Genomic DNA, 14,345 nt, shown 5'->3' on the forward strand with positions numbered 1-14,345 from the left:
ATATTCAGAGACTGGCCACGAAAAAGCCAGTTTTGATTAGTCCGCCATTTTTTGTCTATTTCCGCTGATTTTTAAATCTATTAATTACATTAATCTTAAAATATAACACAATTAAAGTAATTTCTTTAATTTAATTTAACGTTTTAAAATTAATAAAAAGTATTTTTTATCTTACAATTCTAATTTTTTATATCTATTTATATTAAAATGCAAAATTGGATAATTATGAAAATTAATATATGTATATTCACAAAATTTTATTTTATATAATCATACTACCAATTTACTAATATATTGTATTTTTATATAATTATTACGATTTTTTAAATTATTTATAATAATTAAATAAAATAACAAATGAAAGGAAATAAAGTAAAATGAAAGAAAAACAATCCTTTTTATTTAAAATAATTGTCATTAACATTAATTTATTATTATAAAGAAGCTTTTTATTGTAACGCAGAGTAAGTAAGTAAAATTAAGAAAAAATAAAATCAAAATATTAAAATCACAATGAAAATGATATCAAAATAATGTCGAAATAACATCAAACAACGTCAAAATGACGTCATTTTAACATCATTTTGATATCATTATGATCTGTTCTATTTATATATTGTTATATATATTATTTCATTAACAAGTTATTTAAAGGCAAAATGCATTGCCATAGATTTACTATCATAGATTTTATTTATATTAGTTTTATCTTTTTTATTAAAAATTCTTAATCTAAAAACTATAAATCTTTTCATAATTTTGAAAAACAAATCGTGACAAGTTAATATGTGATTTGCATTTATCTTTATACATTTTTTTAATAAAAATAATTTCAAATTAATATTTTTCATATTATTAAAATATTTAGAATAATGTCTAAATATTTGTTCTAATTTTAAAAATATTTTAAATGTTTTCACTTTGATATAATATAAAGAATTTTTTGTGTAAGCTTTAAATTATACGAATCTGCTAAATGAATATTGTAATAAAGTCTTCGATTCTATTAATTTTAAGCAATTATTGCACATTTTACATGTCTTCATGATAGAATTTAAGATATATCCAGCAATGTTATATAAAGAGTTTAAATCAAGATTTGTTATTTTATCAATAGAATTATTATTAAAATCTGATATTTTATTTGTACTTGGTATACTATCTTGCATTATGTCTTTCCTTTTTTGTTTTTGTGTTATCGATGTTAAATATTCAAGAAATCCTGATAAATGTTCCGATAAATAGATAGTTTAATGTATTTAGCCTGATTTAACCACATGCACGTGAAGTAAAATATCCGTTATCGGTCGTGATATCACATCATTATAGGTTAGAATAGACACTTTAGATTGGTGTGAAATAGTATATATTTCTTTCTCTCTCGTAGGATTTAGCCGAAACATGACGGACATGTGGCCAGTCTCCGATTATAGTATCTTTATAGAGCGTCTCTCCCACCGTTTTGCAGCGCGTCGAGCAACCGCGTAACAGTATAAAGTCTTTTATCGCCGCGTGTTTGTGCGCGAATTGGCCGATCTTTTTTAATTAATTTCTTATTAATTGCCGCGAAGATCGCAAAATGATAGAGGACTTTCCTATTCAATTTAATATACTTTATATATACACGAGAAGTGATCTGCGAATTATGGGACATCCTGTATATGTATATATATATATATATATATATATATATGTATATATACATATATACATATATATACATATATATGTATATACATATATATATATATATACATACAATGTAATTTTTTTTCAGTGGCATGCGCATGATAGTCTCATACTGATTGCTTGCTGGAAAAATAATCTTATACTTTCTGGTAGCGAAGATTGTAGATACAAGGTACGTAATTCCTAATTATTACATTTTGCTATTGTATAATTCTTAATTACAACAGAATAAACATATGATAATAAATTCGTATATAATAAATTATGAAGATAAACAGCAAATATAAAGTAATGACAGAGGAATTTGTGATACGTCTGATCAATTGGTGAGAAATTCCGATAATGACGATTCTTATTGATTCATCCAAAGAATTGACCTTTCCTTGACTTCTTCTTCAGTATTAATTATCTGTCAATCCCTGATTTGGTGTAAATTTGATATTTCACATGAAGACCGAGAAAAAATGGATGTAATTATATAAGATTATATAAATAATAACATGTGATAACATGTAATTTTATATGATTATATGTCCGAAATTTGACGAGATATGATCTTATCTTTATATAATGATATTCGGCCAGATTTGTTTTCATGTATAACATTATAAAGTAGGGTACTGATGATTTTTTAACCCCTCGTAACTTTTACCCCTTTGAGGTACAAACAAAATAAAAAGTGGCACAAACGGGTACAAACCGAGCATAATCGAATGCACGTATGAAAAATTTTTTTTATTAAAGTCGGATGCTAAGTTCACATAGATACTATAAGTTGGTAATTATATGCGCGAACGCGCATTCATATATAATGTTTATCTATATTTGATATTTTAATGTAATTAATGCATAATTAATATTTTTAGGTTAACTTACAAATGGTCAAACAATGCGTTTATGTTAATATAGCACAATAAATCTTGTGAGAATTTTACCAAAAATATTATAAAACAACATTGAATACACATTTTTAATAATTGACTTTATATAGAATAATGAAATGGTAAAATTATATCAAAGCACTTCTATATAGTGTCCACAAACATTTTGTATACTTGGAACTACTCGCAACTTTTAGTTCTGGAAATATGAATATTTATTTATATTTTATATATATAAATGTAATTAATATTTTTAGATCACTTACAAATGACTAAGAAATGAATTACATATTTATGTTAATATTGTTATAGCCCGAAAAGGCTATACACAAATTAATAGATATATATTATTTTAGATATATATTATTTTATACAATAAGGCATTGCTCAACGTGTAACGCGAATACAGATCACGTTACAAGCGTTGACCGAACGAAGCGCTGACAACGCGAGCCACGCGCGAAGCCCGAGCGACCGTGCAATCATTTCATTGCGAAAACGCGGAAATCAGGGCAAGCGGAAGAAGGACATTGCGAAAATGCGTAGAAGTCTTACTTAAAAGCGAAGTAAAAAGGAATAAAGAAATTGCGAAAATGCAAGCAAAGAAGTCCTACTTAGAACTCCTTAGCTTACATCCGGATCTTGCCAAAATCAAGCGACACGACACATAGTCTTGTCGCTAAATGATCCCCTCCCAGGAAACCAAAGGGAGATAATAAAAAGACCCTTCGCTAACGAGCGGCGGGCAATCTTTACCATTAATATTACGCGGGCAGTCTTGATCATTAATTAATATTACGCGGGTAGTCACCATAACTACCAAGGGGGCAATCTTTATTCCTAATTACCTCGCGTGTGAAATCACTAACAGTCGGCAGAAATACATACAACGAAGCGAGAAGTGAGTCCCGAGACCGAAACTCGACTCTAGACGCGCACGACAAGATATCCGTTATCGCGATACGCGACGCGAGCGAAAGTGCGGAAACATCGTAATTAAGCCAATTCACGAATAAAATAGATATTAATATATTTATTTAAATGCAAAAGTGTCATTTTTATTCAAATAAAGTCAGTGAAGTTCTCGGGCGGAGCCCGAATTCCTAAATTCCTTCCGGCAAACAATCCCAACTATCGTGCCTCTCCCGGAGGCACAACAATATAACAAAACATATCTTGTGAGAATTCTATCAAAAATATTACATATACGATCGAGTTAAAAGCATCAGAGAAATGGAAATAGAAATGTTAAGGGGATCCTAAAATGACGGCCGAACTCCGACGGGTTAGCGCCCTCATCTAAGCGTAACTAAAATTATCGATAATACCGACCGAAATTATCGATAATATCAATAATTTTAGTTCCGCTGTTATCGATAATATTTCTGCATGTTTTATGCATATTTGAAAGAGAATTGTGTTCAATATGATGAAATCGGACAACATCGTGTATTTCTACTGCTCTATTGCTTCGCACGCATATCTAAGCGTATCTAAGCGTATATATCTTTCCAAGAGGAATAATATATGGCCATGTGTGTGTGTGTGCATGTATTGTTATATATATATATATATATATATATATATATATATATATATATATATATATGTATATATATATATATATATGTGTGTGTGTGTGCCTTTTATGTGTATATATATATATATATATATATATACACACACACACATACATACATACATACATACATACATACATACATACATACATACATACATACATACATACATACATACATACAATGGCACAATACATATATATGTATTATAATATATAATAACGGTTATATTGCTAATCTTACATAACTATTAAATCGCATCCGATTCAAAATATTGTAAAGCAACCAGCACACGTAAATCGCCTCTGGAATACTTTCTACAATAACCAGCACATGTAAATTGCCTCTGGAATACTTTTTCCAATAACCAGTACACGCAAATCGCCTCTGGGATATTTTTTACAATAACGAGCACACGTAAATCGCCTCTGGAATATTTTTTACAATAACCAGCACACGTAAATCGCCTCTGGGATATATTTTTAACCAGAACGCATATGCAAACCGCATCTGGTATGAAATATTTACAACCAGTTCACAAAAAGATCGCTTCTGGGATCAAATATTTCGGCAATATTTAGAGCGCACATGCAAACCGCATCTGGTATGAAATATGTATTGTAGTAATTCTAAATTCTATTTAAAGATTAATTTTATGTTACAATTTTTTTATACAAATGTCTTTATGTTGTTTTCTATTTAGGAATTGCTTTAAAGATATAATCAAAAAATAAAAAAAGAAACTTGAAATATTACATTTTTATATAATATTACATTATCATACTTATATTTTTGTGTAAACTGCACGGAAAAAAAATTCAATTATATCTAGCGACATATTAGTATATAGTACACATTAAAACAATTCCTTCTAGAATTATGATATATAAATATACTAATCTTTTGACCCTTATTCTTTTTAAAGAAAGTCTACGGGCAAAGCGAGGCAAGCGTTTCTCATTACATTTTCGCCCCATTATATAAACACACTATAACTACACAAACACAACACTCGTTTTTTAAATTCGACGCGTTATAACGCGTTATAACGGTTGAGCACACTTTTGCGGTTATCTCTCGTTACGCGTATGTACACAACATGCGCGACTGAGACTGAGACTGAGTACTGCCGCGCGCTGATATTATCGCATGTGCCTGGCTGTGTGCGTGTGAATAGTACAGTCGACTTATTCCCCGATACGTACATACATACTTAGATACATGCATGCTACAAATATCGCGTAATAATAAAAACAAATGCGCATCTTTATAAACGAATATTCTGTAACCGAATAAAAAGTTATTTTCATATTGATTAAAATTAATTCGATACATAAAAACATTATTTATTAATATTTTACGACGTATCATTTTAATCACAATAATGTAATTAATGCATTTAAATTATTTTCGGATATATAAAATGCGAAATACAGACATTTGATTTTCTATAGCAATGCTGGGATTTACTTGCACATTTTGGCCCGATTCCGTGGCTCACGCCTATTGCCTCCCACTCACCGCTCGTGCGTTAGCAACGAGTCGCTAGTTATGCGTAACTAAGGACCGCGACGCTTCGTCTCAGGAGCGTTTATATGTAAGAATGCCCAAATATAATAATAAGACAATACTTTTCTAAATATAGCACGAAAATTCTTAGAATTAAAAGTTTTTCTTCAATATTTTATAATTCATTGATATAAAATATTGAAGAAAAACTTTTAATTATAGAAAAGTATTGTCTTATTATTATATTTGGGCATTCTTATATACGGACGCTCCTGAGACAAAGCGTCGCGTTCCTTAGTTACGCGTATCTGGCGACTCGTTGCTAACGCACGAGCGGTGAGTGGGGGGCAATAGGCGTGAGCCACGGAATCGGGTCGAAATGTGCAAGTAAATCCCAGCACTGTTCTATAGTAACATGACATATATATACAGGGTGTCCCATTTTAATCTCCTCAGGCAAATATCTTAAAAACCAAGCCCGGAAGAGAAAAATGTTTCAGACAAAAGTTGTTTGGTTTCGAGGGGGCCATAAGATGGTACCATTGGTTTGACCTTGGAAAATCATTTGAAGGTCATATGAAGGTCAATTTTAAAATCTTAAATGGAAACCCCCATTTTTTGTTTAGTATTCTTATATCTGACATCGAGAGCTTTCCAAAACACTATAACAAAGTATTTTTTCATTAAGTACTTTTTGAGTTATTTTATATTTAAATCTGACATATTTTGATATAAAAAATAAAATATTTCGTAAAATATTCAGTTTTCGATAATCTTACCGTAATACTTTTATGTACAGAATAATGAGACAAATTAATTAGTGCCAAAAAAAACAAATAATTGTTTTAAAAAATACATTGTAAATAATTTTCTTAAAAACAATTTTTTTTAATATTAATTGATTTGTCTCATTATTCTGTACATAGAAGTATTACGGTAAGATTATCAAAAACTAAATATTTTACGAGATATTTAATTTTTTATATCAAAATATGTAGGATTAAAATATAAAATAACTCAAAAAGTACTTAATGAAAAAATACTTTATTATAGTGTTTTAGAAAGCTCTCGATGTCAGCTACAAGAATACTGAATAAAAAATGGGGGTTTCCATTTAAGATTTTAAAGTTGACCTTCACATGACCTTCAAATGATTTTCCAAGGTCGAATCATTGTTACCATCTTATGGCCCCCTTGAAGCCACACAACTTTTGTTTGAATCATTTTTCGATTTAACGCAGTGTTTCTGAGATATTTGAGTGGGTCCTTTAAAATGGGACACCCTGTATATATATACATACATACATACATACATACATACAATGGCACAATACATATATATGTATTATAATATATAATAACGGTTATATGTACAACAATGTATACATATATATATTATATTATATATATAAATTTTTTTGATTGTGTAGATGAATGTTTTTATATATGTAATAATTTACAATAATATATTTTTATAATATTCTAAATATTGCAAATATAGAATGGACCCCTCCATCGTCCATTCCCGTGAGAACGCAACCAATATACAATTTTTGTCGTCTCTCCGATTATGATTTGCAATCGAGTTATGATTTTACGAGTATCACGATACATTTTTTGAATGCAGTAATAATCTTTTTTTTTTTTTAGTCACGATGGGGAAATCCTCATGGATATCCTGGGTTCTCGAGGAAGGACCCAGGGTTATGTCAGACTCCTACTGACTAAAACCCCACCGGGTGATCTTCCCGGTTACTTGGTTTCCCTCCTCCCCCCCCTACGGAGAAACTGGCTTCTGCACTATTTCTTGGGAGGGGGCGAGTGGTCCTAAACACATTGGAAAATGCAGCAGTTTATTACTTTCTATGATTTTAAAGAAGTGTTCTCTCATGCATTTTACATTCTTGGAGTATTTTTGTTCACAAGGTTGCCTCCTAAAGCTATAGTTGTGGCAAAAGCTGCAGCATAAATCCCACAATTTATGCCATCAGGTTGCGTTTGAACTTTTTCAAAAATAATGTTATCTTGTTTTATTGTAGGATAACGTAGATGTATATAGTTTTTCTTCTTAGCTACCAATTTATCGTATGTACAACCGAGTAGGCTATCATATACGCAAAGTTTGGTGCCATTAAAGAAAATACATCGCCATTGATCACTACAATTCCCTCCAATGATTTGTAAGCTTTTGTTACTATCACTGGCAATCATATGAGGGAACTCCAGATATTGGACACTTTGCGTTTCAAAGTCGGAAGTTTCTCTTACGACGCGTAAAAATCGATCTAATGATTCGTCGCTTATTTTGCTATCTATAGGCAAGATATCCTTCACGATAGAGAGAGAAGCAATCAAATTTAAAATTTTCTCATGTTTCTCCATATCGTCTTTCGTAATATCATGTTTGTTATTTGAATAACTAACTATGATATAGCTATGATCATCATCTTGCTCTATATCCATAGCAGCAGCAATAGCAGTATTTGCTGCTTCTATAGGCAAAACATTAGATTTAAATCGCTTTCTTTTCTCGAGAAGATCTTCATTTTCTATTATATTTTGTCGAATATTTTTTCGGCTAATTATTTCTTTAGCTTCTGTTATATATAACGGATCTCTGATTGGCATATGCCTATTATGCCGACTATCCACGATTTCTGGAAGCATGCATCCGTAGTAGAAACGTGTTAGAAAAGGGCATTTCATTTTTCCAGAACTCATTGTCTGTACTAATGTGCAATATTTTTATGCTTTTTGGCATCCAAACAGCAAAAATGCAATTTTCTCGCTCTGTTATGTTCAATTGGCCTTGAACTTGATAAAAATATCGGTGATTCCGATTCATTTTATGTGGATCTTTTTTATCAAAGATACCTTTAAAAAAAGGCGATATTTTTATGGCTTCTGCTGTCAAACGCTCAGCCGACAGAGGACATTTAATTTCCACGAGACCATTTTCTTCAATAAGTCCGTCAGGGGAAGCACCCAAGAATGGATTTTCATTATCAATGAACAATCCGCAAAGTTTTATTTCTTTAATTTCATGGTCAATTCTTTCCTTGCTACATCTTCTTTATCGCGACCATATTTCATGGCTTCGGTATCAATAGACGGAGGATATAAAATGTTTTTTTACAGTCGATGCGCAAGACGTTGTCGGTCTCATGCGACATACAGTTCCAAAATTGGATGCTGTCAACATTTCAATGATAACCATAATTCGGACTTATATTGATTTCTGGTCTCGAATTCAATTGTTTGCCAATTTTTTCCATTTTCGAACAACTTTTCTATATGACTTAGTCGCAGTTGCTCGAATATATCGGATGGGTGATCCGGCCTTTGCGACTGCGGACCGTAATAACGATATGTTGCTGATTTTCGTTTGAATTTTCTTTGCCTTTCCTGCGCTTCTCGAGATTCTCTGGTTTTTGCAACTTTTTTTTGTCGTCACTTTTCCAGATTCTCGACAATAGGCGGAACAGTCTTACACATGCTTTGATGTAATTGTGTAAGTACTTGTTGCGTATTATATTGAACAACTGCTCCTGCAATTCTAGCATTGTAGGAGCCTCGTTTATCAAAATTAATACGTTTTCCGCCAATTTCTTTGCAGATTATCGAATTGAACGATTCTGCAGGGTTATTTGTTAAATTTAACAATACGCTCTCGGAGTAAGCGCTGAGATACATGACAGCAGTCTCTATTTTTGGATAGAAACCATGTATTGTAATTTAAGAAACGGTACATAATTTTTCTTTATCTCATTGCAATACTCTTTGCATATACCGCGTGCTTCACATCGCTTATGTTCGTCAAAAATATGACTAGGAATATTCAAAATATCTTTCTGCAATTCCATAGCCAGACAATGTAGAGGTTGCCTTTCTTTTCTTTGTCGAGCGGCTGACTCTATTACCTCTTTTCGTATTTTTAAAATGTTGCTTTTTACATTTCGCACCTGTACAAAGCCACGCTGACTACGCATTTTTGACTGAGTCATCTCTGCCGCACCTTTCAGCTTTTTGCACAAGTTGCGAAGCAAATGATTGGTGCATTCAATTTTTTTGACAATCACCATATGTTCACGGTATGGTTTGTTATCAACAATGGCCTGATATACGCTACTGTCACCATCGGCAACAACTGTATTATATATCAGTCCATGCATTTCGAGGCTACATTTAAAACCTTCTACGATGGCATCGCTCTCCATGCTTGTAGAGCTTGCATTGCGATCAAAATTTTTATAGCATTTGTGAACTCTTGGTTCGATACTTTTCTGCTTTGCTACATCACATAGCGTGCAAAATTTATTGCGGATACCGACGAAGAGAATCTTTTTGGTGCGGTAATCAATTATGGCTCCAATACCGGAAAGAGAGTCGTAGGCATTGCCATACGATCTCTTCATCCAACTACCATCCGCTACGACTGTTATGTACGGAATACCGTACTTCGTTTCTCTCGAGAGCGAGTTGCTTTTCAACTTCGCCAGCCATTTTCATCTCTTCCATGGCTGTTTTTTTAAAGTCATCGACTAAATTTTCCCTATATTTGATATAGGTTGGCTCGAACATGCAAGGAACATTTATGGCTGCACACAACTCTTCGAGCTGGGTATAACCAATTCCAATTGTAACAGTTCCTGTTACAGCAGCCGTATTAGTGTCCATTGTTTCCGGTTCTGTGGGTTCTGACCAGATGTTGGCTTCATATTTGCACATTTGGCATTTGAAGAACAACTGAGTCATTAACCCACGGCGATGAGAATTTATGAGATTCCAATCTTTAAATTGGCACTCTATTCCTTGCATATGATTATCAAAGGTTCTGTGGATTTCATTCCACAGAAAACCAATGTCGACAATGCGACGGCCTTGAGGCAAACTTTCTTGAATATAAGAAGCGTCTAGAAGGGCTTTATTATCGATAACAAGATTATTGTTATCATCGCAATTGTTAACATTTCCATCAAACATACCTTTATTTGACGTTGGCTCCACGCACTGCATTACTTGGGTATTATTTTCCGAATCCATCTTATTGTGTATTAAACCCACTGATTTATAACAAGTATTGGATTCGTTGCTAGTACCCTTAGTAAGCGTTGTGCTTTTGGAGTCACTTATCTGTGGAGCCTGTGCTAGCTTCAGTAATTGTCGCCTGCAAAAGAAAACGAATTATTATTTTGCAAAATATCTTACTACAAAAATAAAATATGCATATTGTGTGATTGTATGTGTGATTTCAAAATATATATTATTTTTAACAATCTTTAAAAAATAAAACTTTTCTCTCGAAAAAATAAGTATAGTCCTTTGTTTTTAAATCCTTTGCTAATCTTACATAACTATTAAACCGCATCCGGTTCAAAATATTGTAAAGCAACCAGAACACGTAAATCGCCTCTGGGATATTTTTTACAATAACCAGCACACGTAAATCGCCTCTGGAATATTTTTTACAATAACCAGCACACGTAAATCGCCTCTGGAATATTTTTTACCATAACCAGCACACGTAAATCGCCTCTGGGATATTTTTTACAATAACCAGTACACGTAAATCGCCTCTGAAATATTTTTTACAATAACCAGCGCACGTAAATCGCCTCTGGAATATTTTTTACAATAACCAGCACACGTAAATCGCCTCTGGGATATATTTTTAACCAGAACGCTCATGCAAACCGAATCTGGTATAAATTTTTTTGAAAGCAGCCAGCTCACAAATAAACCGCCACTGGCACTAACTACTATAAAAAATGTTTATATAATTAATTTGTAATTATATATAAAACTAAACAAAGGACTATTCTTATTTTTCTGAGAGAGAAATTATTTTACAATTATTTATGTGTGCATATGTGTGTGCGTGCGCGCGCGCGCGCGCGTGTGTGTGTGTGTGTGTATGTGTGTGTGTGTATTTATGTATACATTGTGTACATAAATAATTTTATAGCAATTATTTTCAATATTATTTTTATAAGAATTTCTCTATAAATGTACAGAGTGATCCGAAAAAGTATTTTTGCGAGAAACTTGAATTATTAAAAAAAAAAAAAACTAAATGAAATTATATCATATATGATTTATTATTGAAGAGTTGAATTACAAATGATTATTTTAAAACTGCTTTTCTTCGTTCTCACAAGTATAATTTTGAAGCGCTTGAAAATGTGGTCAATAATTGTACGTGAGATTGTAGCTACAATGCTTTTTATTTCCTCAATTATGCGCTTCTGAAGAAACTCGAAACCTCTGGAAATTTATGTGGAAATTTTATAGAAGTTCATAACAAGAAAAGTAAAGACCATTATAGCTGAGGTCCGTCATAGAATTATTGACTATTTTTAGAAGCTTTTGAAGATTTTCTCAAATTCTTCTTGAGAGTTAAATATTTTGAAAATCGCTCTTTGTAATCGCATTTTTCAATAACACTTTCAAACGCACTCATAGATTATATATCCATTTATTACACACATACAACATATACGTAATGATTAGTTAGCCAGACAGAGAAAGATTAAAGAGAAAATATAGAGAGAGAATGAATAAGTCAACGAGTTCTTTACGAATATTGTAAAGCAATATTTAATCAATCATTCTCATTCAGCATCACTGAATAGTGAGTATAAAGTATCGATAGAGAAAGATACAAATATTTCTATCTATTTTCTCATTGTTGGCGTTTAGTGATACTCAATGCGAACGAATGTACAGATTCTCACTCTCACTCTCTCTCTCTCTCTCTCTCTCTCTCTCTCTCTCTCTCTCTCTCTTTCTCTTTCTCTTCTCTCTTTCTCTTTATCCTTTCTTGCCTATCCATCTGATTATTACATAGGTGCTGTATGTGCGTCATTTACATATAATTTATGTGTATATTTATTTGTGTATAACAGTCATTCTAAATTCACGTTATCATTATTTTTATTACATTTTCTAAATAAAAATGTATACAATTAATATTAATAATATACACACACATTTATTTTAAATATAAATTTGTTCGTGAATGTATATACATTGTAAAATGTATAAAAATTTGTATTTATTTATATACAGGGTGTTTTTAAGAAATTAGACCGACAAACTGTGAGGGGAAATAGATGACATGAAAACAAACATTTTTGACTATTTTTCTCTATAACGTTTCCTTTTTAGTAAATGGATGGAAGTTTAGTTAATTCAACAATAAACGAGTATATAAATAGAAAAATCTAATTATATTTTAATCTTGGACATGTTGCATATGTATAATAAATAGATATATAATCTGTGAGTGTTGTGTTGTATATAACAGCTTTCATATGACAAATAACAGTACTAACCTTTTAAAGTATCCTCCTTTTCTGGAAAGTCTGTGAGTGTAGACCGGCAAGTGCTTTTCATCTTGCTTGCGTCCCATTATGCACAATCCAAATATACACTAAATATTTACTAGTACTTAGCTATCACGCTGAACACGTAATAACACGTTCTCAGTGTAACAACGGTCTCGCGCTGCTTTTTTGTTACGCATGTACGTAAAGACGGCGCGAGAACGAGTACTGTCTATGAGCGAGTCTTATCCGGTAGATCAGATCACCGCATGAGTGTATGTATATGCGTCGGCTTTACTCCACGGCACATACGTACTATCGATATCGCACGATCATGAAAAAAATTGACTAGTGTCTTTTTAAATATAAATAAATGAATAAATAAATAAATAACTGAAATTTTACGAACAATATGTAACCCGAGATATTATAGATAAAGGGAGCCTCGCGAGCGAGACTTCGGAACTCTTCGATATTTGTCGTCTCGCTTACTCCTTCATTCTTTCTCGCTTTCGCTTTTGTCGACTCTCCAGCATCGCGCGGGGATCTTTTCTTATCTACTATATATAAACATCTTATAAAATAAAAACTGAAACTTTCATATTGTAATTTATTAGTATAAAAATAATTATAATGGATTAATGAGATTCTTGCGATTAAAATAACACCAAATATGACATAAATCGGATAATTTTAAATGAAATAAGTAATCATAATTTTAATAACATAATTGATTAAAAATTATCCGATTTATGTCATGTTTAGTATTATTTTAATCGCAAGAATCTCATTAATCTATTAGAATTATTTTGATATCCATAAAATACGAAAAACAGAAATTTTACGAACGATATGTAACCCGAGATATAGATAAAGAGAGCCTCGTGAGTGAGACTTCGGAACTCTTTGATGTTTGTCATCTCGCTTGCTCCTCATTCTTTATTGTATTCTTTCTCATCCCCATTATTATATTCTTTTATTTCTTCGACTTTTATTTTTTCTATTCTCGTCTTCCTACATAATAATACATTAATTTATTCGTCTTTATTTATTAACAACATAAATGAGATATTGTGTATGTCATAAATAGAAAAAGTATTTAAATATGTGTATTTTTGTATGTACATATGTTGTATTTAACTATAGTTAAATAGAAAAAGAAAATAACTTGTGTATCTCATTTATGATGTATCAAATAAACATAAATAAATAAATTTATTTATTTTCACGTAGGGAGACGAGAATAAAAAGAATAGAAGTTGAGCAAATAAAAGAATATAATAATGGGAATAAAAGAATACAATAATGAATGAGCAGAAAGAAAGAGAGAGAGAGAGAGAGAGAGAGAGAGAGAGAGAGAG

The 14,345-nt window shown here is 31.6% G+C and overlaps 1 protein-coding gene, 1 long non-coding RNA gene and 1 pseudogene across 2 annotated transcripts in view; 2 read left to right on the top strand and 1 right to left on the bottom strand.

Annotated features, from left to right (window-relative positions):
* The window catches only part of Oseg5 (intraflagellar transport protein Oseg5), a 369,827-nt gene that overhangs the window by 43,294 nt on the left and 312,188 nt on the right, over positions 1-14,345 (top strand). The window contains exon 6 of the mRNA XM_070299093.1: positions 1,778-1,861. Coding sequence (XP_070155194.1) covers positions 1,778-1,861 — 84 coding nt within the window. The remainder of the gene's footprint in view (positions 1-1,777; positions 1,862-14,345) is intronic.
* LOC138935037 (uncharacterized) lies at positions 2,757-3,619 on the top strand. Its single transcript, XR_011447210.1, has 2 exons — positions 2,757-2,810; positions 2,927-3,619. It is a non-coding gene; the product is annotated as an uncharacterized lncRNA (long non-coding RNA).
* On the bottom strand, positions 7,437-13,070 carry LOC138934886 (uncharacterized; annotated as a pseudogene).

This window comes from Polyergus mexicanus, unplaced genomic scaffold (assembly GCF_030449975.1).
Source record: "Polyergus mexicanus isolate NDT 795.1 unplaced genomic scaffold, iyPolMexi1.0 SCAF_7, whole genome shotgun sequence".
In the NCBI taxonomy this organism is placed as follows: domain Eukaryota; kingdom Metazoa; phylum Arthropoda; class Insecta; order Hymenoptera; family Formicidae; genus Polyergus; species Polyergus mexicanus.